The sequence below is a fragment of the Anguilla rostrata genome, chromosome 13, assembly GCF_018555375.3.
Source record: "Anguilla rostrata isolate EN2019 chromosome 13, ASM1855537v3, whole genome shotgun sequence".
NCBI classification, from domain to species: Eukaryota; Metazoa; Chordata; class Actinopteri; order Anguilliformes; family Anguillidae; genus Anguilla; species Anguilla rostrata.
In genome coordinates this window covers 20,450,632-20,478,548 of record NC_057945.1, presented here as the reverse complement: position 1 = coordinate 20,478,548, position 27,917 = coordinate 20,450,632, and the positions used below count along the sequence as shown (strand labels likewise).

The following is a 27,917-nucleotide window of genomic DNA, read 5'->3' as shown; positions in this document are numbered from 1 at the left end:
TCTTTCTCACTGATTTGCAGAATATAGGTCTGTGGTGTGGTCTGTCCTATAAATACGCTAGGTTCCAGTGGTGTTGCACCCTGTTGTTGAGAACTGAATCTTAACTGTCTTGACAGTGGCTGACACCCTCACAAGGTATGGCATAATTGGTTGTGGCATCATCCAGAGAAGCAGGAATTTATTTGTGTGGTTTCTCTGGCTTTAATGTGTACTATGATCAAGTGACAACAGTTCAAATGTGGCATCTACACACTTAAAACCATTCTTCTGGAGCTCTGGAGCTGGTTTACTCCCCGATCAAGGCAATGTAGCTGCAATGCACCGGAGTATTTTTACAAATTGTCTGGGCCAATTGAATATATGCACTTAAACTGGAATAATATCAAAAAGCCCCAGAAAGTTAACAGTCCCTTAAGCTGTATGGTGCACATTATGATATACTTTTGTTACATTATCACAAAGAAAAATAAATGAAAAAAGTCAAGGTCATGATTTGTTGAGCAACATTTATTGACTGACAGCTTACGTGAGAACATTTCACAAGAACTTCATATTGTATGAGTGCTTGCTACTGCGTCTCATCTGGGTTTCATCCTTTATTCTGCAACTTCCGTTCCCTTCAAATAAATGAAAAGTAAATTTAGAAAACATTCTCATTTTCTGCAGTGTGCTTTTTGTTTCACATCTTTTATCCCTGAATTTTGAATGCCTATTTAACTGGTGATTTTGAATTTCCCTACTTCCCTACCTAAAATACACTGTAAAGTATTTACTGTAAAATGTATTATCCTCCATAATGTGCATTGTAAATTGCTACAACTGCTTTTGTGTTTGAAATGAATTGTTTCTCATGAGTTAGTTAGTTAGTAATGTACACGCAACCATTTTTAATTCAGTTTCTCAAGATGCTCTTAGAAATTAATTCCATTGAATTTCTGAAAATGATATTAATAGTTTTCAGTGGAAAGTACCTTGTTAGCATCACGGGTCTTGGCTCTCAGCTTGTTGACCTGGGACTCAGCGATGTCGGCACGCTCCTGAGCTTCCTCCATCTCATGCTGCACCTTCCTGTACCTGGACAGGTGAGTGTTGGCTTGTTCCTCCTGTGAGTAAAGCAGACATGTGAGCAGTTATGCTACTATGCTAAACAGTAGTTAACAAATATTAAGGTCCTCGAATTAAGCAACTATTACTATTATAATTAATGAACAGCACACTTGTGATATTTAAAGGAATTGTGAAGGCAATTTTATATATTAAAAAATTACAGTAAGTGAATTATCACTTTAAGTTAAAATTTAACAATACATACAGTCCATTACTTTTTTCCGACTCAAAAAAATATGTATTCAAGTAGAAACCGCATATTATTAAGTATTCTTTGAGTAGGAAAGACATAATGGATTTTATTCATAGCAGTTTTTTCAAGAGCACCATCAATGTTGAAGTTGATGGTGCATTTCACCAAAAGACATGCATGCCAGGTTAGGTATATGCCTGCCATTGCCCTTGACTAAGGCACTGGCTTCAGAACTGGTGCTGGTCCCCGGGCACTGCGCAGTGGCTGCCCACTGCTCCGAAGGGACAAATTACCCCATGGGGCAATAAATAAATTCATTTCATCCCATGAAATGCACATGAAAAACTTAATGTGCATTTCATGAGATGAAATGAAATTAATAACTGGCTCCAATCACCCATCCTCAAAATTGATGGTATTGTTGTTTTCTCTTTGATTTAAGTTATCCACTTTGCCCATGTGAATCTTTTTAGTGAATATTGTACTTACAGCTTCCTCAGCCTGCCTCTTGTAGGCCTTCACTTTCAGCTGCAGCTTGTCCACCAGGTCCTGCAGTCTGGTGACATTCTTCTTGTCCTCCTCAGTCTGCAGAGGGTAAAGGAGATTCAGAAAAGGTAGCATGCATGCCTGTTGTCCACTGTTTTGGTAAAGATGTATAAAACCTTACCTGGTAGGTGAGCTCCTTGACTTTCCTCTCATATTTACGGACACCTTTGACCGCATCGGCTCCACGTTTTTGTTCAGCTTCAACTTCACCTTCCAGTTCACGCACCTTGAATATAAAATACATTTTAAATTAATGCTGGAAGACATAAGATTCTAGTGCTTCCTGTTACTTTTAACTAGCATCCTTTTTATGCCAATGTTTCATTTGCTATCTGAATGTGCCTGTTGCAATGTTCTAGGGTGTGTTTATCAAAATGTTCCTTAAAGCAATAGAGTATGTTCCCAACCAATGAATTACCCTTGCTTCCAGTTTCTGGAGCTGTTTCTTTCCGCCCTTCATGGCCAGACTCTCAGCCTCATCCAGACGGTGCTGCAGGTCCTTGACTGTAACCTCCAGGTTCTTCTTCATCCTCTCCAGATGAGCGCTGGTGTCCTGCTCCTTCTTCAGCTCTTCTGCCATCAAGGCAGCCTGCAGTTTTCATACAGCCAGGTTAAAAATCAAACAAAAACTAATGAAAAGAATCATTTCACTCATTGACTTGAGTGAACTTTTAACTGATTTGCAGCTTAGTAGCTTTGTAAGAAATACAAAAGGTGAAACACAAGTCTCAGGGAGTAGGCTTGTTTAATTGCTGGAATGCTAAGTAATTTAAATTATACTTTTCTAATATGTCTTGGTTGTTGCTAAAAATTGTGAATAGATGAATATAATTCATGTAAACTGATATGAGTATAACTCACATCTGTGATGGCTTTCTTGGCTTTCTCCTCAGCATTTCTTGCTTCCTGGATGGTGTCGTCCACTTCACCTTGAATCTGAACAAGGTCAGTTTCCAGCTTCTTCTTGGTGTTGATAAGGCTGGTATTCTGAACAAAATTGGATATTTTGAGGTTGGCATGTGGATGTGATGTAATTCACCCAGTATATTTGTACCATGTCTTTCATATGAGATGTTAAACCGAGGTCCTGACTCACTGTGGTCATTAAAGATCCCATGACACTTGTCGCAAAGAGTAGGGGGTTCCCCGGTGTCCTGGCTAAATTCCCAATCTGGCTCTTTCCAACTTGCCACCTAAACATCCCCTGATTTAATTGGCTAAAAAATGTTCTCTCCCTCTCCACCTTAGCTAATGTGTGGTGAGCGTTCTGGCGCAAAATGGCTGCCGTGCATCACCCAGGTGGGGGCCACACATTGGTCGCGGGTGAGGGGAGTTCCCACTCATCACTGTAAAGCACTTTTCGGAAAAGTGCTATATAAATGCAATGATTCATTCATTCATTCATGTCTGATAAACTCACTGACTCACCTGGGAGTGCAGCAGACCCACGCGCTCACTGGCATCCACCAGCTCCTGCTCTGCCACTTTGCGGCCTCTCTCTGTCTGCTCCAGAGCAGCCCTGAGCTCCTCAATCTCAGCCAGCATCAGTGTGTTCCTGCGCTCCACCATGGCAGCCTGCTCCTTCAGGTCCTCCTGACCTCTGACCGCATCATCAAGGTGCAATTGGGCATCCTGACGCAGATTGATTAAATTAGTTATGTATAAAAGCCTGAACATGTTGGACCCAGCAATGTCACTGCATATATTTTAGAAACATACCTTGAGCTGCCCTTGGACATTTTTCAATTGCTTCTGGGCTTCAGCTGCTTGGCGGTTGGCATGGCTCAGCTGAATCTCCATCTCATTCAGGTCTCCCTCCATCTTCTTCTTGACTCTCAGAGCGTCATTCCTGCTTCTCACCTCAGCATCAAGAGTGGTCTGCATGGACTCAATCACCCTCTGGCTGTTCCTCTTGATTTGCTCCGTCTCCTCATCTTTCTCTGCCAGCTTCCTGTCAACTTCACCCTTGACCTGACTGAGCTCAAGCTGGACTCTCAGAATCTTGGACTCCTCATGCTCCAGAGTTCCCTGTGGAATACAGATCAATTTTACCCTTTATCATGAAAAATCATATATTGAAGAAAAATACAATTCAGATTTATTTGATGATTTGCCTTAATACATATTGAATAAGTACATTAAGGGGATATTTCATCCTTTTACAATGTAAGAATCTTTTTGGAGCCTTCCCCATTGTATTTGCATAGCATGTAATACTAGCATCAGATGCTCCTGTTGACCATCATCAGCATCACTGTTCCACCCAGCTGTCAGGCTCCCAGTGTACTCTATTCATTTTGGGACCTCGCTGAAATGAATAGTTTTAAGGCACAGACTGATTACAGATGATAATAGATGCATAAAGAGAGCGCTAAGGTCAAGAAGTATCTGTTTGTTTTGCCTTCAGATCCAGCAAAAAGGTTCTGTTGTTTTAATAAAGTCATGTACTGTATCCTTGTACACAATAACAGATTCACATAGGTATTTGTATGTTCCGTGCATTGTTATTATAAAAGTATGGCTTGCTGTATTTCTATGTAGTAGCCAATCTAAAAATCGTTCCTCCTTGTATAGCTAGCCTAAACCTGAAAACAGCTTACCTGTTTAAAAAACAGATACCTTTGCTTAAAAAGAAAATATTGCATTGATCTCTGTAGATAGATGTCCTCTATAGTTAGTTTATTGTTGATGTAAAACTATTAATTTTGGCAAAGTTCTGAAAACGAATGGGCATGAATTAGGAGCATGACAACCAGGAAGAACGGTGATGCTGTAAACGGTAAGTAGGGACAGCTAATATTACCAGTATTCACGCTATGCAAATACGACAGAGCTCCACAAAATTACTTATGTTATTAAAGGGTGAAATATCCATTTAGGCTATGCATAAAAGAAATAATGAACATATTCAACTGATGTTATCTGCATATATCCTTTATCACTATTGTTTTATCCATTCATCGAGGTGTGGTTACCTCTGCTTCTTCTAAGGCTGTCTGGATTTCTGCTTTCTCAGTCTCCACAGTCTTCTTTGCCTTCTCCAGTTCATGAACGGTCTTTCCAGTCTCTCCGATCTGTTCGGTTAGGTCAGAAATCTCCTCTACAAGGACATACGTTGGGAAATTATTTAATTATTACAATTTATGTTGCATATTTGCTCTCAGGCACATACGATCATGTTAGACCTCAATTTCTATACCAATTTCCTGGATATTGATTTGACAGCCAGGTAAGAAAGAGCATTTATTTGCTATATATTACTATATTACGTGTGCATACGCTGCAGGTTCTTGTTCTCTCTCTTCAATGTCTCCAGTTGGTCCAGAGCTTCTTCATATGAGTTCTTCATCTTGAAGAGCTCAGTGCTGAGAGAACGGGCCTCTTTCTGAGCCCCCTCCAGCTCTGCCTGGCCTTCTTCATACTTCTGCTTCGCTTCCGCCAAAACCTGGTTACACAATAAAACTCAGCCATTAATACCACTTCCAGCTGGCCTTCATTTTAACAACTGATAGTGACCTACAACACAGTTCTTTGTGACTCTAGCTTTGGTGATTTACCTTGTCAAAGTTCCTTTGTTTCTTGTCAAGGTTGGCAGCCTGGGCATTTGCCCTCTCCACATCAATCATGAGATCCTCCACTTCACCCTGCAGTCTCTGCTTGGTCTTCTCCAAAGAGGCACACTTGGAGTTCACAGCCTCAATGGACTCCTCTGCCTCCTGTAGACGCTGTGCAAGCTTTTTCCTATAGAGAATGGTGATTTAATTTGTTTTGGAAGACATGAAATCTGATTATGTGGCATGCAGTGGTTCTAGAATGAAGTTGTAAAAAACCATTTAGTTACTTAGCCTCCTCCAGCTCCTCAGTACGCTGGATGGCATCAGTTTCATATTTGGATCTCCACTGAGCCACCTCACTGTTGGCCTTGGACATTCCACGCTGCAGCTCAGCCTTGGCTTCCTGCTCCTCCTCATACTGCTCCCTCAGCAGGTCACAGTCATGGCGGGCTGACTGCAAAGCGTGGGCCAGGGCATTCTTGGCCTTAAAGTCAAGGTAAATGGAACATTAATGGTGGATGTGATAGAGAAAGCTGTTGTATGAATATAGTGAGTATAGTACATGAGTATAGTATAGTTCTCTTCAAAGTTCGAAGTTCTCTTTAATGCTTTGATAAAGCTGTAAAATTGTGTATTGCTTTTTAAAATCTATTACCTTGCCCTCCTCTTCAACGTGCCTCTTGAGCTCCTCAATCTGCTGTGTGTAGGCTTGTTTGCCTCTTGTCAGCTGGGAAACAAGAGCATCTTTCTCCTCCACCTGGCGACCCAATTCACCTGAGGAAGGCAAAGTATTCTGTAATTCCATATTTTTGACATTAAATGATTTAATTTAAAATGTATTTCTGATTCCTGTACCATGTTCAGTTTGAAGTCTTGCTTTTTGTGCACTCATATCATTCAGCTGTCGTGCATTCTCATCATACTTTGACTTGAGTTCACTCAGTTGATCTTCAAGGGTACGGCACATTTTCTCAAGATTGCCCTGTTGGACAAAATGTTTATTAAAATTTACTATCATTTTTAAAATATATATTAACCTTAGTACAGTGTCTGTGTTGCTATTATGGCTCTACTTCACTCCAATATGGAAATGTGCACTTCTGTTAATTGCTGGAGTTAAATAATTCCCTCATGCTAAATTGGTAGTGCTTATAAAGATAATTGTCCAAGTTATTTAAAGGGTCTTGTTGGTCTCTAAAAACACCGTCCTTTCTAAATGCTCTTCTGTCAATAATGGCTTGTTCGTCTATAAGAACTTCTACAAGAAATACAAGAACCAATGTGTTAATTTCTGCTGATGAGGTATATATAATTTCACCATATGGCTTATAGGCTATATTCATATTATCCAGATAAATGAAGCTTAAACCTACGGCTTTCCAAATTCAATAGAGGGAAGAGAGACTTTAAAAAGTATCACATTCCTATAGGTGATAATTATATCAATTTCAAATTAGCAGACAGATGAGGTAGGAAGGAAGTAGACCAATTATTATTTCATCAATCAATCTATGGCAGTGGACTGATCCGTGCTAGCGTAAAGAAGTCAAGCCAAACCATTCATATAAGAGACGATGATGGTTTAAGGATTTAACACCTGTAGTGAAGCGCAAAGCACTATGGTAAATCCAATGCATGTAAAGTAGTAGAGGAAGCAAGATTGATATGCAATGTTGACAAGGTTGGTATGCTTTTGAAGTAAAACAGATAAACTGTCTGCATACCTTTGACTTGGCAACAGCCTCCATGTTACTGGATAGGTCATCAATCTCCATTTTGTATTCACTCTTCTCCTTCTCCAGTTTCTGCTTGACGCGCTGAAGGTTGTCGATTTGTTCTCCCAGCTCTGCCACACTGTCAGCCTGCTTCTTGCGGAGAGCAGCAGCAGTGGCTTCATGCTGCAGGGTGGACTCTTCAAGATCACGACGCAGCTTCTGGAACTCAGCTTCACGCTTCTTGTTCATCTCAATCTGAGCAGCAGTTGCCCCACCTGCTTCTTCGAGCCTTTCACTGATCTCCTCAAGTTCCCTGGAGAGATCAGCCCTCTGCTTCTCAACTTTGGCTCGAGCAGCACGCTCAGCCTCGATTTCTTCCTCCAGCTCCTCAATACGAGCCTATGGTACACAATAGGGTAGGTTTAGGTCATACTTGGCTGTTTTATCAGTTGTAGCCTATTACATGGGAAATTAAGGCTTTGACAGATACCTGGAGTTCTTTAATCTTTTTCTGGAGCTGAGCACCCAAAGATTGTTCATCCTCAATCTTACTGAGAAGCTGGCTTGTCTCAAAGTCCTTCCTGTGGAGAACACCCCATAAAAATTCAGATTTTTTTTTAGATTTGTCACATTTTTATAATTACATTTGCTGTCATTGCATTGATTTGAATACTCACTTCTTGAGCTTTTCCTCTGACTGCTGCTTATCATTCTCCAGGTCCATTATGGTTTCCTGTGCCAGTTTCAGATCACCTTCAAGCTTTCTCTTGGCTCTCTCAAGGTCCATGCGAAGCTTCTTCTCTTGTTCCAGAGAGCCTTCCAACTATTGTAGGAAATACAGGTTAAAAAAGGTTCTGTTTAACACTACCTATAACTTAGGTCTTTTGTCCTGGCATCACAGACTGTTTTGGTTCAGCTTCTACTTCAGAGGTTTTACCTTTTGCTCAAGAGGTTTTTTTACTCACATCATCTACTTGCTGCTCAAGCTTGGTCTTTGCTTTGGTCAGAGTGTTGACTTTGTCCTCCTCTGCTTGGAGATCATCCAGGGTCTGCTGATGTGCCTCTTGGAGGGCTTTCTTTTCCTTGGACAACTTGGCAATGCTCTCATCCTGAGCGACCATCTCTTCAGTCAGGTTTTTCACCTGAAAGTATTAATTTCACACCATGTTAGGGAGATGCCATGACCCTGGAGAAACACACACACACATACACACACACACACATACACACAGTATTAATCAAGTGTAAACCTTGTTTTCTGTGGCATGTTTCTCTTTCTCCACTTTGGCCAAGGTGAGCTCCAAGTCATCAATGTCTTTCTTCAGCTCAGAGCATTCATCCTCCAGTTTCCTCTTCTTGGCAGTGAGCTCAGCATTGATTTCCTCTTCATCCTCCAGCCTCTCAGATGTCTCTTTGAGTTTTGCTTCAAGTTGGATCTTTGCCTTGATGAGTCCCTCACATCGTTCCTCAGCATCAGCGAGGCTTTCAGTTTCCTTGCATAAAGGCAAAATTGAAACAAATGTTTAAGCAGGAAGAAATTTGACTTTCACTTGTGATAACACGGTAATTATAATATGTCAATCATAAGCTGAACTTACAGATGCTACAGCCAACTGTAGGTCATTCTTTTCCTGCAGCAGAGAGACCATTTTCTCCTCAAGCTCCTTCTTCTTGGCTAAAGCCTTTGCCAGATCCTCTTTGCACTTGGCAAACTCTTCCTTCATGTTGGCCATTTCCTTCTCAGCTTCAGCACTCTTGAGAAGTGGCTTGATCTTGAAGTAGAGCTTCATCCATGGCCAGTGTTGCACATTCATGAATGAGCGGATGTTGTATTGGATGGAGTAAATGGACTCTCTGTGTAAAACATGATCATAGTGAAAAAGATTTTCTGCAAAATATTTCTGAATCATGCATGTCTTGACAAATAAATTGGTTGATATTTTATGCAAATAAAAATAGCACATTTAATGCAGATACTGTTATATTTAAGTGTTAACATAAAGTCATGTAATAGTCTTTGTTGTACGTCGCTCTGGATAAGAGCGTCTGCCAAATGCCTGAAATGTAATGTAATGTAATAGTACACACAAACATTAGAACAGTGTCTTTACATGATAAACTAGGGTGAAACGTTTGTTCTTTCTATGGGCAGGATTAAAAGTTTCTTGTTTTCTGCATAGTAACATATACCTCCTTTCCATCATTTTGACAAACTCTCTTCTCATGAGGTAGCCGCGGCAGAGGGCCTGAGTCATGGTCACCAGTGTTGCCAGTTTCTCATCTCGCATCTCCTCCAGGGTACCCAGCAGACCAGCTTTGAAGAACACCTGAAGAACCAAGTTAGACATTTACAATTTCCAGTTTCAGGCTCTAGTTTTCTTGTTTTGCTGTTATAGTAAATTACATTTTAGGTTTAAGAACCACATTATCATTATTGGTGTCTTCACAGTATCATGTTCAGTGTACGCTTACACTACTGGACTCTGTTACACTTACACTACTGGACTCTTAGTGTACTCGTTTAGAGTTTAATTAACACTGGGCATATTACTGTGTGTGAAGTCTCTTACCTTGGTGTGGCCAAACTTGTACTGAGTGTGGTCCACATCAATGGACCCCAGGAGCTTCTCAGAAGCTTTCTTGTTATCAATGAACTGTCCCTCTGGGATGACACTGGCATTCAATACTTTGTATCTGAACGTTATGATGACAATGGTGGAATATCAATGTTCAGTCATTAATAGTGAGTGTTATATTTTACAACTGGACATGGTTATCAATTAAATTTAGTTTTAGAGCTGTACTGTTGATTGTAAAAGTGTATTTTTTGAAGAGTTGAGGTACAGTAAATACCTTAAGGATCTAACTCATTATTCAGAATTACAGCTCTCATTTTCAAATATGATAATCTTTTAAAATTAAGATTATTTATTTATTTATTTATCTAAATTACCTCTGCTTAAAGTCGCCATAGATGATTCTGCTGGGGAAACCCTTTCTGCAAATTCTGATACCTTCCAGCACACCATTACACCTCAGTTGGTGGATAACTAAGAAGTTCTCCATGAGGCCTAAAAAATGCAAGCATGTGTTACACATCCATGTTTTATTTAGGTCACATGGTTTTACCAGAATTATTAAAGGACCATAAGGCCATATATCAATAATACACAGGTGGTTAATGTGGCATGGGTTTTTTATGTTCCCAGATGTCAACAATAACCACAAGTACAATTCATACCTGGTGTCTTTGATTCATTAGGAATCAAGCAACGCACAAAGTGAGGATGAGTGCTCCTCAAATTGGTCATCAGCTTCCCCAAGTTCTCCTGTAGAATTTGAGGATAATATTATAACTGAAAGGAAACAGTAGGACTGATCAAGTTTGTTAATACACACATTTATCTCCCAGGTTAATTCAAATGTTTGTCTATGTAATTTGATTCCTGCCAACTAAACTTGAATAGTTGCACAACTCATGCATTATACGAAAAGCTGGTATTGTCAGTTGGCAATGCACTAAAACATTTAATTGGTAAATGTGAGTGGTGCCTTTTATTTCTCATTAGAATATTCAACACTGAGGGGCTTCTGGGTGACTCGTGCTGTTTTGGCACTGTTCTGGTCCATGGTTGAGCCCCATGGTTTAGGATCAAATCCTGTCTGTGCCAGGGCCACCTGTGGCTGGAATCCACACAGAGTGATGCTTAATTGGCTGTAGCATTGCCCGGTTCAGCCAGCTGGGATCTGCATCTCATCACTCTTGAGTGAACCTCATTGGTCAGTTGGACACCCGTGGTCTGCCTGCTAAATGATGGAAATTCAGTGTCTTTCTCTGACTCATTCAAGTTTTCTTGTGGGCTGCATTATGAAGTGGCTGGCAACATTATGTTCTTCAGAAGAGAGTGTGTGCTTGTCTATTCTCTCTCTCATTGGCTGCAGCAGTTGCAGCATGCACACAGCTGTTTACGTTTGGCCATTCCAAACTGGGGAGAAAATGTTGTACAACTCTGAGCATCAGCTCATACCACTAGGTTCAAGATAAAGTTGAGTGTACTTTTCAAACTAAGTTATAATACATTACCCTGAACAGAGCAGACACAGTCTGAAAGGAGCCACCCTTCTTCTTGCCTGCCTTTTTTCCACCGCCACCTTTTGCATCTGTTTTTACACGAGAAATTACACACTCTCAGATTATGTAATTTTAATGTCACTGCATATATTTTCATAGTTTGTTACATGAAAATGCATGCAATGAATGTTATGTTTGCAATATGATTTCATTTGTAAAGCAGTAGAAATGTATAAATGATTTGCAATAGGTTGGGTATTTTAAGTGCTTCCAACAGTAAATGTGTCCAATGGAAACACTTTGTATAAAATTGACCTTAATGATTTAATCTCTACCTTCAGCAGAAGAATGGGATGCATACAGGTGAGCCAGCAGCTTCATTGAAGACTTCTGGTACAGCTGCACCACAGAGTCGTTCAGGGGGTCCTTGTTCTTGTCCAGCCAGCCATTGATGTTGTAGTCAACAGTGCCAGCATAGTGCACCAGGGAGAAGTGGGCCTCAGCCTTGCCTTTGGCAGGTTTGGGCTTTTGGAAAGCAGCGGTTTTGCCCAGATGCTGATCATGGAGCTTATTTTTGAAGGTTGTGTCTGAAGCCTTGGGGAACATACACTCCTCTTCAAGGATGGAGAAGATGCCCATTGGCTGGTGAAGGCAGAATGATTTCCATGAGGACACGTCAGGAGGACAACAGGGCATGTTTCTCTCTGTTGATAATAAAGGGCATCTCACTTACCTTCTCAATAAGCTCAATGCAGGCAGCCAAGTCCATACCAAAATCAATGAACTCCCATTCAATTCCCTCTTTTGTGTATTCTTCTTGTTCCAGCACGAACATGTGGTGGTTGAAAAACTGTTGCAGTTTCTCATTGGTGAAATTGATACACAGCTGCTCCAAGCTGTTAAACTGAAATAAAAATAAAAATAAAATCTCATAATAGGTACTCAATTATTTGAGGTACTCAAACATTTTTTAATAGCCAGATTCCAGTAAACTGTATTGGAAGCTCCCACTCACATCAAAGATTTCAAATCCAGCAATATCCAGGACACCAATGAAGAACTGTCTTGGCTGCTTTGTGTCCAACATCTCATTGATGCGAATGACCATCCATAAGAACATTTTCTCATAGACAGATTTGCACAGTGCCATAACGGAATTGTTGACCTAATAGTACAAAGACAACAAAAATAAGTGCTTATTATGAGTATTTTTATGTACTATTATTACCTTAATATTTCCTGAATCATAACATTTTACTTAATGTAACTTGTACATGCAATTTAAATCATATATAAATGTATTATACAAAATATGAAAGTATTTTAACTACTTTTGCAGAGTTTGACAGATCACGGTATTGCAATAATTTATGATAGGACAGTGTATTAATTTAGAGCAACAATATTTTACATTGAGGTACATTACCTGTGGCACAGTTTGTCCCTTGGTCACAAACTCATTTCCGACCTTCACTCTGGGGTAACACAGAGCTTTCAGCAGGTCAGCTGAGTTCAGGCCCATGAGATAAGCAATTTTGTCTGCCACTGTTGAAAGTACAATTTGTATTTGTTACTCTTGAATTTATTTATATTGTTTTCATATGCATAATTCAGTTCAAAACCATTTTTGCAAAAAAAAAAATGTTTTACTTTCCTTTAGATATATATTTCTGTTTTAGGAATTAATGTTTTTCAAAGTTTGGCTGAAAAAGGTTCATTTGACTCAAAAACAGCATTTGCTTTCATGTATCAATACGATGAACCCTTGTGATGTTGATTGACAAATGTGTTCTTAAAATGTGTCAGTAAGAAGCAAAGATGTATTAAGAGGTACCCTCAGTGCCATCAGGCTCAGCCTGCTCCTCGCGCTGCTTTTGCTTAAACTTCATGTTCCCATGATGCATACAAGCACCAGTCAGCTTGTAGATACCCATCTTCTCATCAGCAGTGAAGCCCAAGATATCAATGGCTGTCTGTGAATAAAAACAGTGTTTTATGAACTAATATAAGATACCCAGCTATGTTTTATAGGTGAAATACTGCAGTGTCCATTATATACTTATATCTGAAGTATAAACATTTTTGCCATTTAATGTAGAGATTAGTAAATTCATCTATAACATATATAGGCGATCAGTGTTCTCAGTAACCTTCTGTAGAATCTCAAGGCTTCTTCTGTGGTTTCTATTAATGTCAGAAGTTTTATTGTTTAGTAGCTTGTGATTTCCTGAAAGACAATTAAATGGGTCTCCTTATCCAACTTACATCTGTGGCTATGAACTCCTCCACATCATTGATACTTTTGACAGTGATTTCTCCTTGGCTGATCATATGGTAGTCATATGGATTGGTGGTAATGAGAAGAGCCTCTGTAAGAAACAATAATCAGTTATACAGACTTTTCTGAAAACTTCAAATGGTATTCACAGAATGAATCTAGTGATTTCATACCTATCAGTTCGGGCTTGTGGCCTGTCATGAGCTGGTAGAAGATGTGGTAGCTGCGTTCTGCTGACAGCTGGAATGTTACTCTTGACTTTTCCAGCAAATCTGAGGGAAGAAAATTGTACCTTCACAAATAATCGCTAATTTCATAATCGCTGGCTGAATTATGAACACTGTACCAGGTGCAGAGACTTACAGGTTTCGATATCAGCAGAAGCCAGTTTTCCTGATGTTCCAAAATGAATTCTGATGAATTTTCCCTAAATATTTAATGAAAGGAAGGAGTTGAAATATTGCTTAATTTGAGAGATGGTCTCTTTAAACTGATAAGTATGTAATTATCAATTTTATATATTTTAAAACTTACAAAACGGGAGGAGTTGTCATTCCTCACAGTCTTGGCATTACCATAAGCCTCCAGCAGGGGGTTCGCTGCAATGATTTGATCCTCCAGTGATCCCTACAGTAGACATCAGACACTTCAGAAATGTGCTACCGCAGATGAAGTTCCCAAGATATTTGCTGATTTTTAGAGACTCCCTCTGACCTGAATTTTTCCTGGTTCTGCTTTCTTTTGTCCAGCCACTGCAATTGTTGCAAAATACTGAATGACACGTTTTGTGTTCACAGTCTTCCCTGCACCAGATTCTCCACTGTGGATGAACACAGAGAACATTTTATTTAATATTTAAAAACCCATTTCATTGTGTTTATGTGAGGGAATTGAAGTGGTTGCACCTAAGAAAATTAAGTTTGACTACTTGAAAATGTGCATTACAAAAATTATATTTCAGTTGATGTTTTCTTTTAACTGTGTTTATGGAAATTTATGGGTTACATACGTAATCAGGATGGACTGGTTCTCACGATCTGCAACATGAATGAGTGTAAATATAGTATATTACATTATCATATTTCAAAGACCTTGTAGAATATGACTTTTGACAATCATATTAATAAAACAGTCTATCTTTCTTCCTTTTTAAACTTAAATAGTCCCTTCTTGTCTGCCTCCGGTGAGCACGAATGATTGAAGCTATTCAAATTCTAATGGCTAGTATCCTGAATTTTATGCTGGTGAGATTGAGACCTTCCTCAACAGGACTCATTGTTATCGTTCTGTATATGTGGAATCTTTTGCTTTAGGTGCCAATAAATGCTTGCTATTCCCTGTCTGTCTCCCTTCACATATTCAATTAATGAGTCTTGCAGCACACACATTGTGTGTTTCTATAACAAGCTTTGTTTCTAAGCCTCCTTCTTTATTCCTTTCTAATTGTATTGTGTTGATTGTATAATTTCTTCAACCAAGAACCCTGAGGCAGGGATAACACTATTCCTCACAGGGGATAATGTGAATGACTGTTCTCCATGAAATCTTTGCTGGAACAGAATTCTGACAAAGTCTATTGCTTTGGTAATTGTGCTGCCTTAAAACCATACATACAGTATTTTGGACTGACTTGAACAACTTGTACATGAAGATATTCTCACCTGTGAGCATGAACTGATAGGCATTGTCGGAGATGGAGAAGATGTGGGGTGGGGCCTCAATTCTCTTTTTGCCCCTGTATGCTCCCACAACAACAGAATCGTACACTGGGAGCCACTTGTAGGGATTCACAGTGACACAGAACAGCCCAGAGTAGGTCTGAAACAGTGAAGGAAGATACAGTTATGTGCTTGGAGACATTCATTTATTCACATTTTCAAATGAATTGAAGAGATATAGAGGAAAACTCACGTAGATCATCCATGCTGCATAACGCTCTTTGAGGTTATACAGCACACAGGGCTCATTGAGGTGGGTCATCATAGCCATGTCCTCAATTTTGTCAAACTTGGGAGGATTCATTGGGTGGATGTCATCCTCCTTCACTGTTAATTTCTGTGAAACAGAAAATGAAGGTGGAGGATTGGTTGTGTTTTTACCTGAGGGATGAGAGTTCCAGAATTGTGTTATGTGGCTATAAGCTATTTTTGAGTAACAGAAGGTTTGTACTCAGGAAGGACAACTCTTCAAAGGACCTGAACATAGACGATAAATCCTACATTCCGACTCATCATGGTCATCCCACTGTAGATATGACCAGGATACAGTTGTAGCTGTCGGAGTCTACCAGTGATGATTTTAGCATGAAAATTATAGTGGGGCACACAATATTTTTTCTTATCCAGAGCAACTTAAAAGAAGCAAACATACAAATGCACATAAAGACACAGTCAGTGACACTGGCAAGGCAGCACAAAAAATAAAAAATAAATGAACTATATTCTTGTCAAGTGTACAAAATTTAATTTTAAATTTTTCCTCCAATGGTAAATTGCTAAAACTCATCGCCAACAAACAGTCCACATGACTCATTCTTGTAATGTAATTGTGTTAGCTTGCTATCCTCTGGGGCATGATGCCCACTTTCCCACTTCAACTTCAAAAAAGTGAACAATTATTATTATAATACAGCTAATAATAATTAGTACTGTTAGATGTGCTTACTTGCCCCCCTTCCAGAGTTTCAACGGTAGCTTTGCCCCCCTCTCTGCTAATGAGTTTCCCTTTGAGGTACATCTCCTTGGGCTCAGCCACAAAGAAGGCCGTTTTGGCATCAAAGGGTGTGTTCTGGGCCTCGATTCTCTCCCTCTCAGGCTTCCGGAGGTAAATGGCCGCCGGGCCAAAGACCTCCATCTCCGCATCGGTACTCATGATGGCGCTTTACTGAGGAGAAAGAAAGGAAATATCAATAATCTGAAATATGCAATTACATCATTGGTAGACCATTTCCATTAAAATACTGAGTTGCTTTTTGTGTCCTCTGTAATGTATTACATTTTAAAATGTGTATAAGCTAAGGTGTGTGTTTGAAATGTCTCTACCTTCAGCTATAAATATTTATAAAAATTGGACAGTGGGATGACTGGAATTAGACAGGGTCATACTATCTTGTTTCATAGGATGTTTAATGCATCATTAGTATGTGTTTTTTTTTTCTTTTCTCAAGGCAAGCATTTGTTTGAACCAAAACGTCTTATTTAAAACATGCAGAAAATAAAAAACTGACAAACTGTCCTGTACAAACTACTGTAACTACTGTATCAAACTATATTAACCATTGTATTTTCTTTAAATCTTGGAGAATATTTAGTAAAGAGTAGACCAGATTTTTCCTCAGTTTCCTTTGCTCTGTAGATGCTTTGTGTACAGTAAACAATTAACACTTAAACCAGTTTGAAGGTTTCTAAAAAAGTTAATTCCTCAAGAGTGCTATTTGCCTTTATGACATCATGACTATACACTATACAACAAATTATACTTAGCCTACCTCCTTTGATGCCAGGAGAGAAAGATGGTGGATACTTGGATACTAAAAAAGGAACAGAAATTAATTTTGCTATAAAAGAGTTTGCTGACAGAAATTACATTCCTGATTTCATATATAATGCTTAAAAATTTTCATTTGGCAGAACTTTCTGAAACAAAAATAAAGTTCAATATTGTACAGAAATGTACCAAACTGCATACATTTATTCTTCTTTTTGCAAATCTGAAAGCTGTTCCATCTCACTTACCTTTGCTGGGTGCTGGTCAGTCCCAGGGAGAGTTAGGGGAAGCCTCTTTTATAGGGATGTTTGTGTCCACTCTGCAAAAACTGTCTTCTCTATTTGGTCATGTATTTGTACCCTCTAACCAGTTAGTTTCTCCTGTAAAACTGACAGTGACATTTTAACCACATTTTGATTTGTTGTAATGCTCTGTGAAAAAAAACCTATTTCATTCTTACTTTGAAGAATTGATTAATTATTGAATGGGCATTAATTCTAGACTAGCAACCATATGCTACTGAAGAACAAGAAAAGAAATGTGAAAATCACTGGTACTATGTTGCAACATTTTATTTAATGTTAGAAATATGTTAAGGAATGATGGCGGAGTACAGAGGTTTTTCAATATTTTGAAGGGTCGGTGGGGAGTGGGTGTGGGGGGCAGGAGGTTTGTTTTGTATTGCAAAATATTGTTGCATACATTTAAATGATTATTGTATAGAAGTACAGTTGATTTGGAATGACACTCATAGCCTCACTATTTTATGGTTCCAAGCTGCGTCTAATCCATCTTTTTTATGTTCACTGACAATAAAAGAGCCTAGTTTAGTTGTGGAGAAGCAGTAAAATGTCACTGGTATAATGTTGCAGGACATGTGAATGTCTTGCATATTTATTCAGGAAAAAAACTGTTTGGAGGGGTCATTCTGTGAACTTGATGTTAACAGCATAGGACCGTGCACATATTTTGTATGAGTTCTGTCACACACAAAGCCAAAATGAGCCATGTTGTGCTGAAATTATAAAATATGTGTTTTAGAGGTTGATTTATTCTACTGAACCAGGTCTCAAAAATTAGAAACAACCCACACAATACAGATAAGTCACCATGGTAAAGAAAACTGAATGTTGGCAGAATGTGATTATCCACAGTGTCCACGTGCAGAAACATTAACATTAGATCAATGGTAGATTTAACATCATTGTGCCAGATATTAATGTACTACTTTGCATTAAATGAATTACATTTCCTGAGATAATTTTAATAGCCAATAGCAAATTGGCTTATTCTTCAACATTTCGATGAATTGCGTAAAATTCAATTCAGTTGTATTTATACATAAATGTTTATGATAAATTTTTAAAGTGGGGAAAAACTCCCTAGTGATCTTTATTCCTGGTCCTGGCATGCCACAGAGTCTGCTGGTTATTGTTTTCTCCCTAATATCAGCACCCAATTCATCCCCAAGAAAGAAAGTTAGAGTTAACTGTGTGATCGACTGCTTTAATTGATCAATCAGGTGCCGAATAACAACAAAAAACCAGCAGACCCTGCAGCCCGCCAGGACCAGAAATAAAGATCACTACCCTAGTGCAAAGAAAAAACACCCAGGCAGTGGTGAGAGAGACTCCCCAATGGAAAGAAGGGGAATTAATTGACTTGACGAGGGCCCAGTTTCATATACATGGCTAACTGCATTAACCCGATTACTTTGTTGACAATTTGGGATAAACCCAGGATTTTTGCTTTCGCAAAGCGAGTTCATAATTTAGCTAGACTTGATACTAGGGCTACAGTGTCTTAAGCTGAAATCTGCAAAAACTCAGCTTTAAGCTGAAGTTAGCTGGATAACATGAACATAGTATGTAAGCCACCAAGTGAAATTACACACTCACCCACCAACAGCAGAAATGAATGGATCGCTTGTAAACAGTTCTTGTCGATGAAGGGGCCATCATTGTAAGAAGAGCTTTTAGAAGGGTGCGTGTTTTTAGAGGTTGACATAATCCTTTAAGGCACTTAGATAATTATCTTTATGAGAGCTACCAATTTAGTTGTGAGGGAATTCTTTACCACCAGTAATTAACAGGAGGGCACATTGTCAACTTGGAGCAGAGTGAGCCCTAACAGTGACACTGACACTAACAGTGTGCTTCCTTGCATATAGTGTTGCAATGCTTAAATAATATAATAATAATAAACTTTAATTGTATAATACCTTTCACACAATTGCAAGGTGTTTCACATTTGAGGACAAGAATTAAAACAAACAAAAATAAAAGCAACCCAAAAATGGGATACTCAATTAAGCAATAAATAAAGTAGTAAAAGTGAGAACATTAAAACAGAGCAGAGACAAAAGAAACTAAGAAGAAATAAAATGACAGACATCAAAGCCACAGTATGCAAAGTGTACCTTTCAAAAGGCATATTAGTGTGTTCATCAGATTTCCTGGCCATGCAAGGGTGAGCAGTATTACAAAAGATTTCTATGCATTTGCAAAGACGTTTTATGTCATTTCCAAGTAGGTTTCACAATGGTAATATTTAGATAATCAGTAATTAATGTTTCTACAGCGTTTCCAAATGGCCTCCCTCTAGTCGCCCTATCAGCTGAATTGCACCACTCCTGGGAGCTCCTCGGGTCCAAGTCCTATAAAATTAACTGACATGTCAAATTGTTATGTATTCAGGATTGTTAATATGTTTTTTTGATAAGTACTTACTTCATCCAAATGAGTGCCAGTGGAGAGGGTCTCACAGTTTGAGTGATATCCAGGCTAACTCTCTGACAGAGGTTAAAGGGCGAGCGAATGACCCCCCCCCACGCCCCCGAGCCTGCATTAGAGTCTTCATCAGTACACCTCAGCCTCTCCTTGCTTTGTGTCTATGTAATCAGTGTGATCCTGTTTTGGCATGATTCATCTCCCCTTTATAGCAAAGCAGGTGTGTACAGTTATCAAAGATGATTCCATGCTAGATTGACTCATGTAATTATAATTGCTGTTCGTAAAATGGAGTAAGTCCCAATGTCCTTTATATGCTGATACAGCATGTGCCAAATTATCCTGTATTGTATAAACAATTCACATTATTTACTTTCTATAGCTCCGACCTATTTTTCAAACAGTTTGGAATTAATAATGATGTAATGCATTTCTTTGATTTTAAAAAATATTACAAACTTGAAATACTATCAAAATTTAAAAATGGCATGTCTTGGTACTACATCCCCCCACCCCCCCCCCCACCCACACACACACACATCCCACTTATGTGAGTTGCAATAAGCACACAATCTGCCCAGGTTGAAGTTGCAACCAACCACACTTGTAGGCAAAATAAATCTCTGAATGCTGCTTGCGTGTTCTAAGCCTGAGATTTTGCCACCAATTTCCTCTTCACAGGGAGTGCTGAGACAACCTCCTAGAGATCGGACTCCCTCCTTAGGACCTGCCGGACACACCCCATGGGTGCCGCACCATGTCCCAAAAATGGACTGGAGCAGGTAAGCATCTTTGCCCCTTCTGTCTCTGGCTACACCTCTCTGGACTTGGATACGAAAAAGGAATATTTATTTTAATGTTTTTGTTTATTTTCCTTCAAATTGTTGAAGACGTCTAACTCACAATGTTGTCTGGACCCAAATTAATCAGATCTGCCAGGAGAGGAGCCACAATCAAGTGCAGATATGCACACCTGTAGGCTAAATGACATTTGTAAGGCTGCTTGCCAGCTCTGAATCCTGAATTTCACCAACAGCTTCCTCTTCTGTGAAATGTATGTATGAGTCTGAACGATGTGATAAAAATATATGCAAAGAATATCCACTACATTATCACTGCTATGCACATAATCATGAAATGTATCCACATGAGATTCAGTCGTGCAACTCCTACTGATGTGTTTTGAGAAATTTAGTTCTGGGCTAATTTTTCAGCATGACCTTCCTCCAAGTAGCTTTCTCAAGTATTTAGTCAACGGGGGATCAAATGAGCAATTTGAATACAAGATTTATGATATAATAGGACAGGGCTTTACTATGGGAAAGGTGATATGACATAGTCTAAAGTGGGTATGCCAGGGAAATTCTGAAGAGGTTACACATGTTCAATAAAATGTGTTACTTGATATCTTATCCTTAAAAGTATATTCTTATGTGGAGTAAATACAAATATAGCTACTTACACCACTCTGTGCCATTTGTCAGTGATTGCTCTGAACTTTATTGTAGAGTACGTTCTGAAAGTTTCATTTTGAAATGTAGTGGACCTGAGGTTCGTACCTCTGGAAAGGAAGGAAACAACTGGACTACTAGTGCTCTGAAAAAGTAAGTGAGTTTTATGAAAAGGAATTTTGCATAATGAGATAAATGCAGTGTCACTTTGACAAAATTCCAGTATGTTAATGTGTAAAAAATAATTTAAAATAATAAAAAATATATTTTACACTTTTTTTCTGATAAAAATCTGATAATATTCACACCAGGTGATTGAAAACAACTGGTAAAAGTGCAAAAAAAATAGAGTTATTGCTTATGACAATTTGTTGAATTATTTATTATTGAAAAAATTAGTTTATGGCACCAAAAAATGCAAGAAATGTGTCTCAACATTTTTCCCAAGAACCAAGCTTGTTCTCCTACACTGGTACCATATATACAGTTAAATCTAAAAGTACTTGACAGTAATACCATTTTTGTATTAAAACAATGAATATGGGGTGCAGGCTGTCAGCTTTAACCCTTTAGATCCAATTTATATAAAATGGCAATTTTCTTGGTTTGCAGCTGCTCTTAAATAAAGCCTTTTAACTTTGTGGCAACAGATGCCAGAAACATGGACAATGGCAGTATTTAAAGGGCACAAGTGTACCATCAAGTCTCAATAGTATCAAAGTGTCAAAACCTATGAAACAGGCCACGCTGCATCGCAAATACAGACACAGCTACAGGGGTAGCCAACACAAATGGGTCTGTTAGCTTCAGAAGAATCTACTGAAGGCACTGAGTGCTAGAGGGGGCTTTGAGCTAATAAATTTCATGTATGGCAGGGCATTCATCTCAATGACAGCGTTGTGGGCTTGCATAGAATTTGAACGTTGAATTCTTCTGACTTTTGCTTTCTCTCTTGCAACACACAGGCATTCAAGACAAAGCAAGTAGATAAATCAAGTGGATTATATTACTGTAGCTAGCTGTTCCTGTCTGCAATTGCTTTTCACAACAATGCATTTTGTTTGAGATCCGGGTAATGTTGGTTAGGGATAGCTAGGTACCATAGGGAAGTCATTTACGGGTTTAGAATGCATCTGTTAGACTACAATCGAATTTGTGAGTCACCGACCATGTTTATGTTTATTTTGGAAGTCACTTGTCTATATCCTTGAAACAGCAGCTGGCTACTAGTACCATAACACAGAATGGCTGACAGTGCACAGTTCTTGACTGTAGGATTTCAATCAGTCAGAAGTTGCAGCCAGCCTGCTTGCTATAATTGCTTATGTTAGTTGAGTGCCACAGAATTTTTGTATTGTTCGGGCAAGTTAGCTATCTACAGTACAACTGTTCTGCTGTCTAGCTAGCTGGCTGGGGCTAGCCAGACAGCTCAATTTATATTTCATTCTAATGAAAGATAAATAATGATTGTCCAAATGTTCAAATTATCATACACTGTTTTTTAATGATACCAGCCCAAGGATAATTAAAGTTTTTGATTATTTACTTGTTGGACTCAGGGGGAAGCCCAGGAATCCTGAATTAGCCAGGTGAGGAGTCTCTTGGGGAACAATCCAAGTGAAGGCAAAGCAAAAATTTCTCAGTCTGTTGAGCTTAAGGTGCATGGAGGTAATTCCACCAAGAACACACCTGGAAATTTCTTAGGAGCTCTATGGTCCAGAAATGGTGTGAATCCAGATGGGTATTGGTGTGGTAGCCAACTTAGTCAGCTTTGTCCTTGAAAACCTGTGTCACCATTTTTGCAGTTTGTAGTTATACTGCTGTGGCTCTCTTTGCTGTGATGGTTTGTTTCTAGACCATGTGTTCAGGACTGATTCCAAGTGTTGTTATGACCCCAGTCATAAGTTTGTGTTTAAATTTGTCACTGCTGCGTGTTTTTTCTTTCCGGTTGTCATCTGATTGGCCGTTTCCATCTCTGGTTACTGCTGCAGTTTGCAACCTACCATGGGAGACTAGCTTTTTGAACTTGTGGTTGGTGTGTTATGTTTAGTGATTGCTTATTCGTTTATGACCACTGACTCGTTCCCTTTGACTCCTCTTGCCTTAGCCCTTCTAGCTTGTTTGCCCCGTGATTTTGCGTTTCTGACCATTCGCCGTCATATTTGATTCCAATTCTCGCCGAGCCCCTCTGCTTTGTTTGCTGATTGGATTTCATGTTTGACCGTACGCTCGTTCTTGTCCTCGACTCACGTTTTGCACTCTGCTCGCTGTACTGTACAGTGCTCAGGTTAGGTGTTTTTTATTTTTTATTTTTTAATGTTTTTCCCTTAATTATTTCTGAAGCTACTCTGGGTGGAGATTTAACACTCCACAGGGGCTACGTTATTCTGGCTTTGAGTTTCCAATTATCAACTAACTGACCAATGTTCAGCAGTATCAGGACTACACTACTCTGGGTATTCACAGTTGGAACAAGGTGCTTAATGTAAGTGGGTAGCAGGGGGAAGGGCATTAAAAAAAGTAGACATACCTATGGCTGAAATGAGTTACAATCATATAAAATATTGTAAAACTGTGCTTATCTTAAGACAGAAGTAATGTGATTGATTAATATCTATGTTTGCATATTTGTTTATTAAAGGAAATAAATTAGAACATACTTGAAATTTTATTTAAAACTGCATTATTATTGACATTATTTTCTATTATGTTAGATGCATTTTGTGTTATGAAAAATACTACCAGAACCCCAGACAAAGACAGACTGAACTGGCTTTATTGACTGATGGCTTACATGAGAACATTTCACAAGAAGTCCATATTATATGAATGCTTGCTACTGCGTTTCATCTGTGTTACATCTCTCATTCTGCGACTTCATTCCCCTTAAAAAAAGAAAAACAAGCATTTAGAATAATAATCATATTTGGAAAAGAAACATTGTGCACATTTGTTGCCTCTACTCAAATCAACAAGGCATTCTTATTTTAATTTTTGTTTTATAAACACAACAATTCCACATACAGTAAAATGGTAGGAAAGACATATAACAGAAGTATTTAAAGTGCATAAAATATTATTAACAGCTTGCAGTAGAAAGTACCTTGCCAGCATCACGGGTCTTGGCTCTCAGCTTGTTGACCTGGGACTCAGCGATGTCGGCACGCTCCTGAGCTTCCTCCAGCTCATGCTGCACCTTTCTGAACCTGGACAGGTGAGTGTTGGCTTGTTCCTCCTGTGAATAACATAGACATAATCAACAGTTATGATATTAAACTTAAGCAAAAGTTATCATTTACTTTAGAACTTCCGAGATATGAACATCAGAGTTACATACTGGCTGATCATTCCAACATGGTAGCAAACTCAATTCTGCATTTTAAAGCTCCTTAGCTCCTCATTTTACAATGCAGAAATTTTTATTACCAAAAAAATTAAACAGAAACAATCATACTTCGTCCTGATAAAAAATCGGAACAGCATGTCTCTCTCTATAAATGCATGTTGGGGCCATCTAAAATCAGCAAAGGGCCAGCATAATGAAATGAAGACCAAAATACCTTTTCTCATACAATAAAACATGGGTTTCTTGACATATTGACAGAAACATTTATTTATGCATAGTGCTAGAAATGGCTTCAGTTAAGGCGGGCAGTCCGAAGCCTATGCATCCACAGACAGATGCTCCCCTTTCAACATCACTGATGTGTCTCTTTATGGCAACAACCATCCATAGCTTGCTTTGAACTCACAGCTGCCACACCATGTATACACTAGTGCTTTTCATGATTGATATCTTTCAGTTTGACTATAATCAACATACACACTCTTTATGGTATTAACTTGCTTTATAATGTTTTCATTCATTTTCCTGAAAGACAGTTTTCAACAATATTGTTTGGTCGTATTATGCTGCATCTTCTCCAAAGCTGATCTAGAAAAATGCTTTAATGAGACCCAGTTCAAGGCTTTGATTATCATTATTAATTCATCTAATAATCAAGACGATGTGCCAGAAGCATAGCCTAAAACAGCTTAATTCAACCGCAGAACCTAACTAACCTCTGATACACTGCTTTATTCATTGACCTCTATTTATTTAACCTATCCCTGTTCATTTTATAGCTACATATTTTGTGGCTTTATGCAAAGATAGGAGTAGGAAACCTTCTCATGTGATTTTGCATGTCGTAACTGCTGATGACTATTTTTTTTTAAGTCAAACTAATGAAAAAACGTTGATCTCATGTATAATTATTTACAAAAAATGTATCATATTTTAATTTTCCACAGGAAATTTGTTATAAAGCACACCTGAATGTATGCTAATTAAATGTGGTGGAACTAAATTATTAACAGATTCACACCCTGCCCATGTGAATTTTTTAGTGAATATTGTACTTACAGCTTCCTCAGCCTGCCTCTTGTAGGCCTTCACTTTCAGCTGCAGCTTGTCCACCAGGTCCTGCAGTCTGTGGACATTCTTCTTGTCCTCTTCAGTCTGCAGAGGGTAAATATGTTTTAGAAGAGGTGCCATGCATGGTCTTTGTCTGGTACACCATGTTTAATAAAGATGTATAAAACCTTACCTGGTAGGTGAGCTCCTTGACTTTCCTCTCATATTTACGGACACCTTTGACCGAATCGGCTCCACGTTTCTGTTCAGCCTCAACTTCACCTTCCAGCTCACGTACCTTGGATGTAAAATACATTTTAAGGTAATACTGAAATATACAGCTGAAAATGTACAGGCCTCATGTAGTATCAGGTTTTAGTGCTTCCCATTACTTTAATCTGTGTCATCACTTTATGCCAATGTGTCATTTGCATGTGCCTGGAACAATGTTCTAGGGGGATATTTATCAAAATGCCCCTTAATGGAACCAATGGATTACCCTTGCTTCCAGTTTCTGGAGCTGTTTCTTTCCGCCCTTCATGGCCAGACTCTCAGCCTCATCCAGACGGTGCTGCAGGTCCTTGACTGTAACCTCCAGGTTCTTCTTCATCCTCTCCAGATGAGCGCTGGTGTCCTGCTCCTTCTTCAGCTCTTCTGCCATCATGGCAGCCTGCAGTTTTAATACACAAACAAAAACTATGTCTTGGAATTAATCATTTTGCATAATCTAAATAACTAATTCCGAGGGTAGTACCTTATTCAAACAAAGCTTATCTAGATCACGCTGGATAAAGTTGAAAATTGAAGTGAATGAATGAATACAGGAAAAACAATTATCACTCACATCTGTGATGGCCTTCTTGGCTTTCTCCTCAGCATTTCTTGCTTCCTGGACAGTGTCATCCACTTCACTTTGAATCTGAAGAAAATCAGCTTCCAGTTTCTTCTTGGTGTTCAAAAGGCTGGTATTCTGAACAAAATGGAATAATTTTAGGTTGTGATCTAATCCACCCTGCAGATTTGTACTATGTCTGATAAAATGAGAAATGATTGCCTTTTTGACTCACCTGGGAGTGCAGCAGACCCACGCGCTCACTGGCATCCACCAGCTCCTGCTCTGCCACTTTGCGGCCTCTCTCTGTCTGCTCCAGAGCAGCCCTGAGCTCCTCAATCTCAGCCAGCATCAGTGTGTTCCTGCGCTCCACCATGGCAGCCTGCTCCTTCAGGTCCTCCTGACCTCTGACCGCATCATCAAGGTGCAATTGGGCATCCTGACACAGAGATTGATTAAATTAATTGTGTATGAATGCCTCAACAGGTTGGGGCCCAGCACTGTCAACATATATTCTAGAAACATACCTTGAGCTGTCCTTGGACATTCCTCAGTTGCTTCTGAGCTTCAGCTGCCTGGCGGTTGGCATGGCTTAGCTGAATCTCCATCTCATTGAGGTCTCCCTCCATCTTCTTCTTGACTCTCAGAGCATCGTTCCTGCTTCTCACCTCAGCATCAAGTGTGGACTGCATGGACTCGACCACCCTCTGGCTGTTTCTCTTGATCTGCTCTGTCTCCTCATCTTTCTCTGCCAGCTTCCTGTCAATTTCACCCTTGACCTGACTGAGCTCAAGCTGGACCCGGAGGATCTTGGACTCTTCATGCTCCAGAGTTCCCTGTAGAAAATAGATCAGTTATACTGTTTATTCCAAAAAGTGAAATAAATATCATTGCTTATCAGTATATATATATATATATATATATAGATTATATCATCGATTATATTATCAATTCATATACGTGCGATTACCTCTGCTTCTTCAAGGGCAGCCTGGATTTCTGCTTTCTCAGTCTCCACAGTCTTCTTTGCCTTCTCCAGCTCATGAACGGTCTTTCCAGTCTCTCCGATCTGTTCGGTTAGGTCAGAAATCTCCTCTACAAGGACATACATTTGGAAATGATTTCATTATTACTATTCATATAGCTTACTTGCTCTCCAGGATATATGATTGTGCTAGAACTTCTATTCTGTATCCATTCCCTGCATATTGCCTTTTTGACTTATTGCTTTGATAGGCAGGTCAGGAGAGCAATATACCTTGTAAATGTTTGTCTATATTAAGTGTACATACGCTGCAGGTTCTTGTTCTCTCTCTTCAATGTCTCCAGTTGGTCCAGAGCTTCTTCATATGAGTTCTTCATCTTGAAGAGCTCAGTGCTGAGAGAACGGGCCTCTTTCTGAGCCCCCTCCAGCTCAGCCTGGCTTTCCTCATACTTCTGCTTCGCTTCTGCCAAAACCTCGATACATGATGAAACTCAGCCATTAATACCACTTCCAGCTGGCCTTAATTTTAAAAACTAATAGTGACCTACAACATAGTTAGTAGTGACCCTAGCT

General features: G+C 39.1%; 2 protein-coding genes across 3 annotated transcripts in view; both read right to left on the bottom strand.

The window, feature by feature from the left end:
- Positions 1 to 486: 486 nt before the first annotated feature.
- Positions 487 to 27,917, bottom strand: part of LOC135237127 (myosin heavy chain, fast skeletal muscle-like) — a 31,169-nt gene continuing 3,738 nt past the window's right edge. The window contains exons 1-40 of one of the 2 annotated variants that reach the window (XM_064303901.1): positions 16,953 to 16,994; positions 16,130 to 16,348; positions 15,377 to 15,520; positions 15,127 to 15,283; positions 14,475 to 14,502; positions 14,180 to 14,285; positions 14,000 to 14,092; positions 13,829 to 13,892; positions 13,639 to 13,737; positions 13,453 to 13,556; positions 13,022 to 13,160; positions 12,614 to 12,732; positions 12,203 to 12,352; positions 11,921 to 12,091; positions 11,523 to 11,829; positions 11,200 to 11,276; positions 10,357 to 10,444; positions 10,069 to 10,186; positions 9,686 to 9,809; positions 9,306 to 9,442; positions 8,714 to 8,969; positions 8,366 to 8,608; positions 8,081 to 8,257; positions 7,793 to 7,938; positions 7,606 to 7,696; positions 7,125 to 7,514; positions 6,256 to 6,382; positions 6,056 to 6,174; positions 5,688 to 5,884; positions 5,404 to 5,587; positions 5,126 to 5,291; positions 4,822 to 4,946; positions 3,566 to 3,874; positions 3,275 to 3,478; positions 2,708 to 2,833; positions 2,265 to 2,435; positions 1,968 to 2,072; positions 1,790 to 1,885; positions 972 to 1,103; positions 487 to 617 (exon numbers count right to left, since the gene is read on the bottom strand). In XM_064303901.1, the coding sequence (XP_064159971.1) occupies positions 597 to 617; positions 972 to 1,103; positions 1,790 to 1,885; positions 1,968 to 2,072; positions 2,265 to 2,435; positions 2,708 to 2,833; positions 3,275 to 3,478; positions 3,566 to 3,874; positions 4,822 to 4,946; positions 5,126 to 5,291; positions 5,404 to 5,587; positions 5,688 to 5,884; positions 6,056 to 6,174; positions 6,256 to 6,382; positions 7,125 to 7,514; positions 7,606 to 7,696; positions 7,793 to 7,938; positions 8,081 to 8,257; positions 8,366 to 8,608; positions 8,714 to 8,969; positions 9,306 to 9,442; positions 9,686 to 9,809; positions 10,069 to 10,186; positions 10,357 to 10,444; positions 11,200 to 11,276; positions 11,523 to 11,829; positions 11,921 to 12,091; positions 12,203 to 12,352; positions 12,614 to 12,732; positions 13,022 to 13,160; positions 13,453 to 13,556; positions 13,639 to 13,737; positions 13,829 to 13,892; positions 14,000 to 14,092; positions 14,180 to 14,285; positions 14,475 to 14,502; positions 15,127 to 15,283; positions 15,377 to 15,520; positions 16,130 to 16,336 (5,817 nt within the window). In that variant the 5' untranslated portion in view covers positions 16,337 to 16,348; positions 16,953 to 16,994 and the 3' untranslated portion in view covers positions 487 to 596. Of the gene's footprint in view, positions 618 to 971; positions 1,104 to 1,789; positions 1,886 to 1,967; positions 2,073 to 2,264; positions 2,436 to 2,707; positions 2,834 to 3,274; positions 3,479 to 3,565; positions 3,875 to 4,821; positions 4,947 to 5,125; positions 5,292 to 5,403; positions 5,588 to 5,687; positions 5,885 to 6,055; positions 6,175 to 6,255; positions 6,383 to 7,124; positions 7,515 to 7,605; positions 7,697 to 7,792; positions 7,939 to 8,080; positions 8,258 to 8,365; positions 8,609 to 8,713; positions 8,970 to 9,305; positions 9,443 to 9,685; positions 9,810 to 10,068; positions 10,187 to 10,356; positions 10,445 to 11,199; positions 11,277 to 11,522; positions 11,830 to 11,920; positions 12,092 to 12,202; positions 12,353 to 12,613; positions 12,733 to 13,021; positions 13,161 to 13,452; positions 13,557 to 13,638; positions 13,738 to 13,828; positions 13,893 to 13,999; positions 14,093 to 14,179; positions 14,286 to 14,474; positions 14,503 to 15,126; positions 15,284 to 15,376; positions 15,521 to 16,129; positions 16,349 to 16,952; positions 16,995 to 27,917 lie in introns of those variants that run through there. The other variant, XM_064303900.1, reaches the window with a different exon arrangement.
- LOC135237129 (myosin-7-like) lies at positions 23,890 to 27,818 on the bottom strand. Its single transcript, XM_064303905.1, has 10 exons — positions 27,652 to 27,818; positions 27,330 to 27,454; positions 26,887 to 27,195; positions 26,595 to 26,798; positions 26,372 to 26,497; positions 26,027 to 26,197; positions 25,721 to 25,825; positions 25,537 to 25,632; positions 24,235 to 24,366; positions 23,890 to 24,016 (listed from the first exon to the last, which is right to left on the bottom strand). The coding sequence occupies exons 1-10, from the start codon at positions 27,719 to 27,721 to the stop codon at positions 23,996 to 23,998; spliced, it is 1,359 nt and encodes a 452-aa protein (XP_064159975.1). The 5' UTR covers positions 27,722 to 27,818; the 3' UTR covers positions 23,890 to 23,995.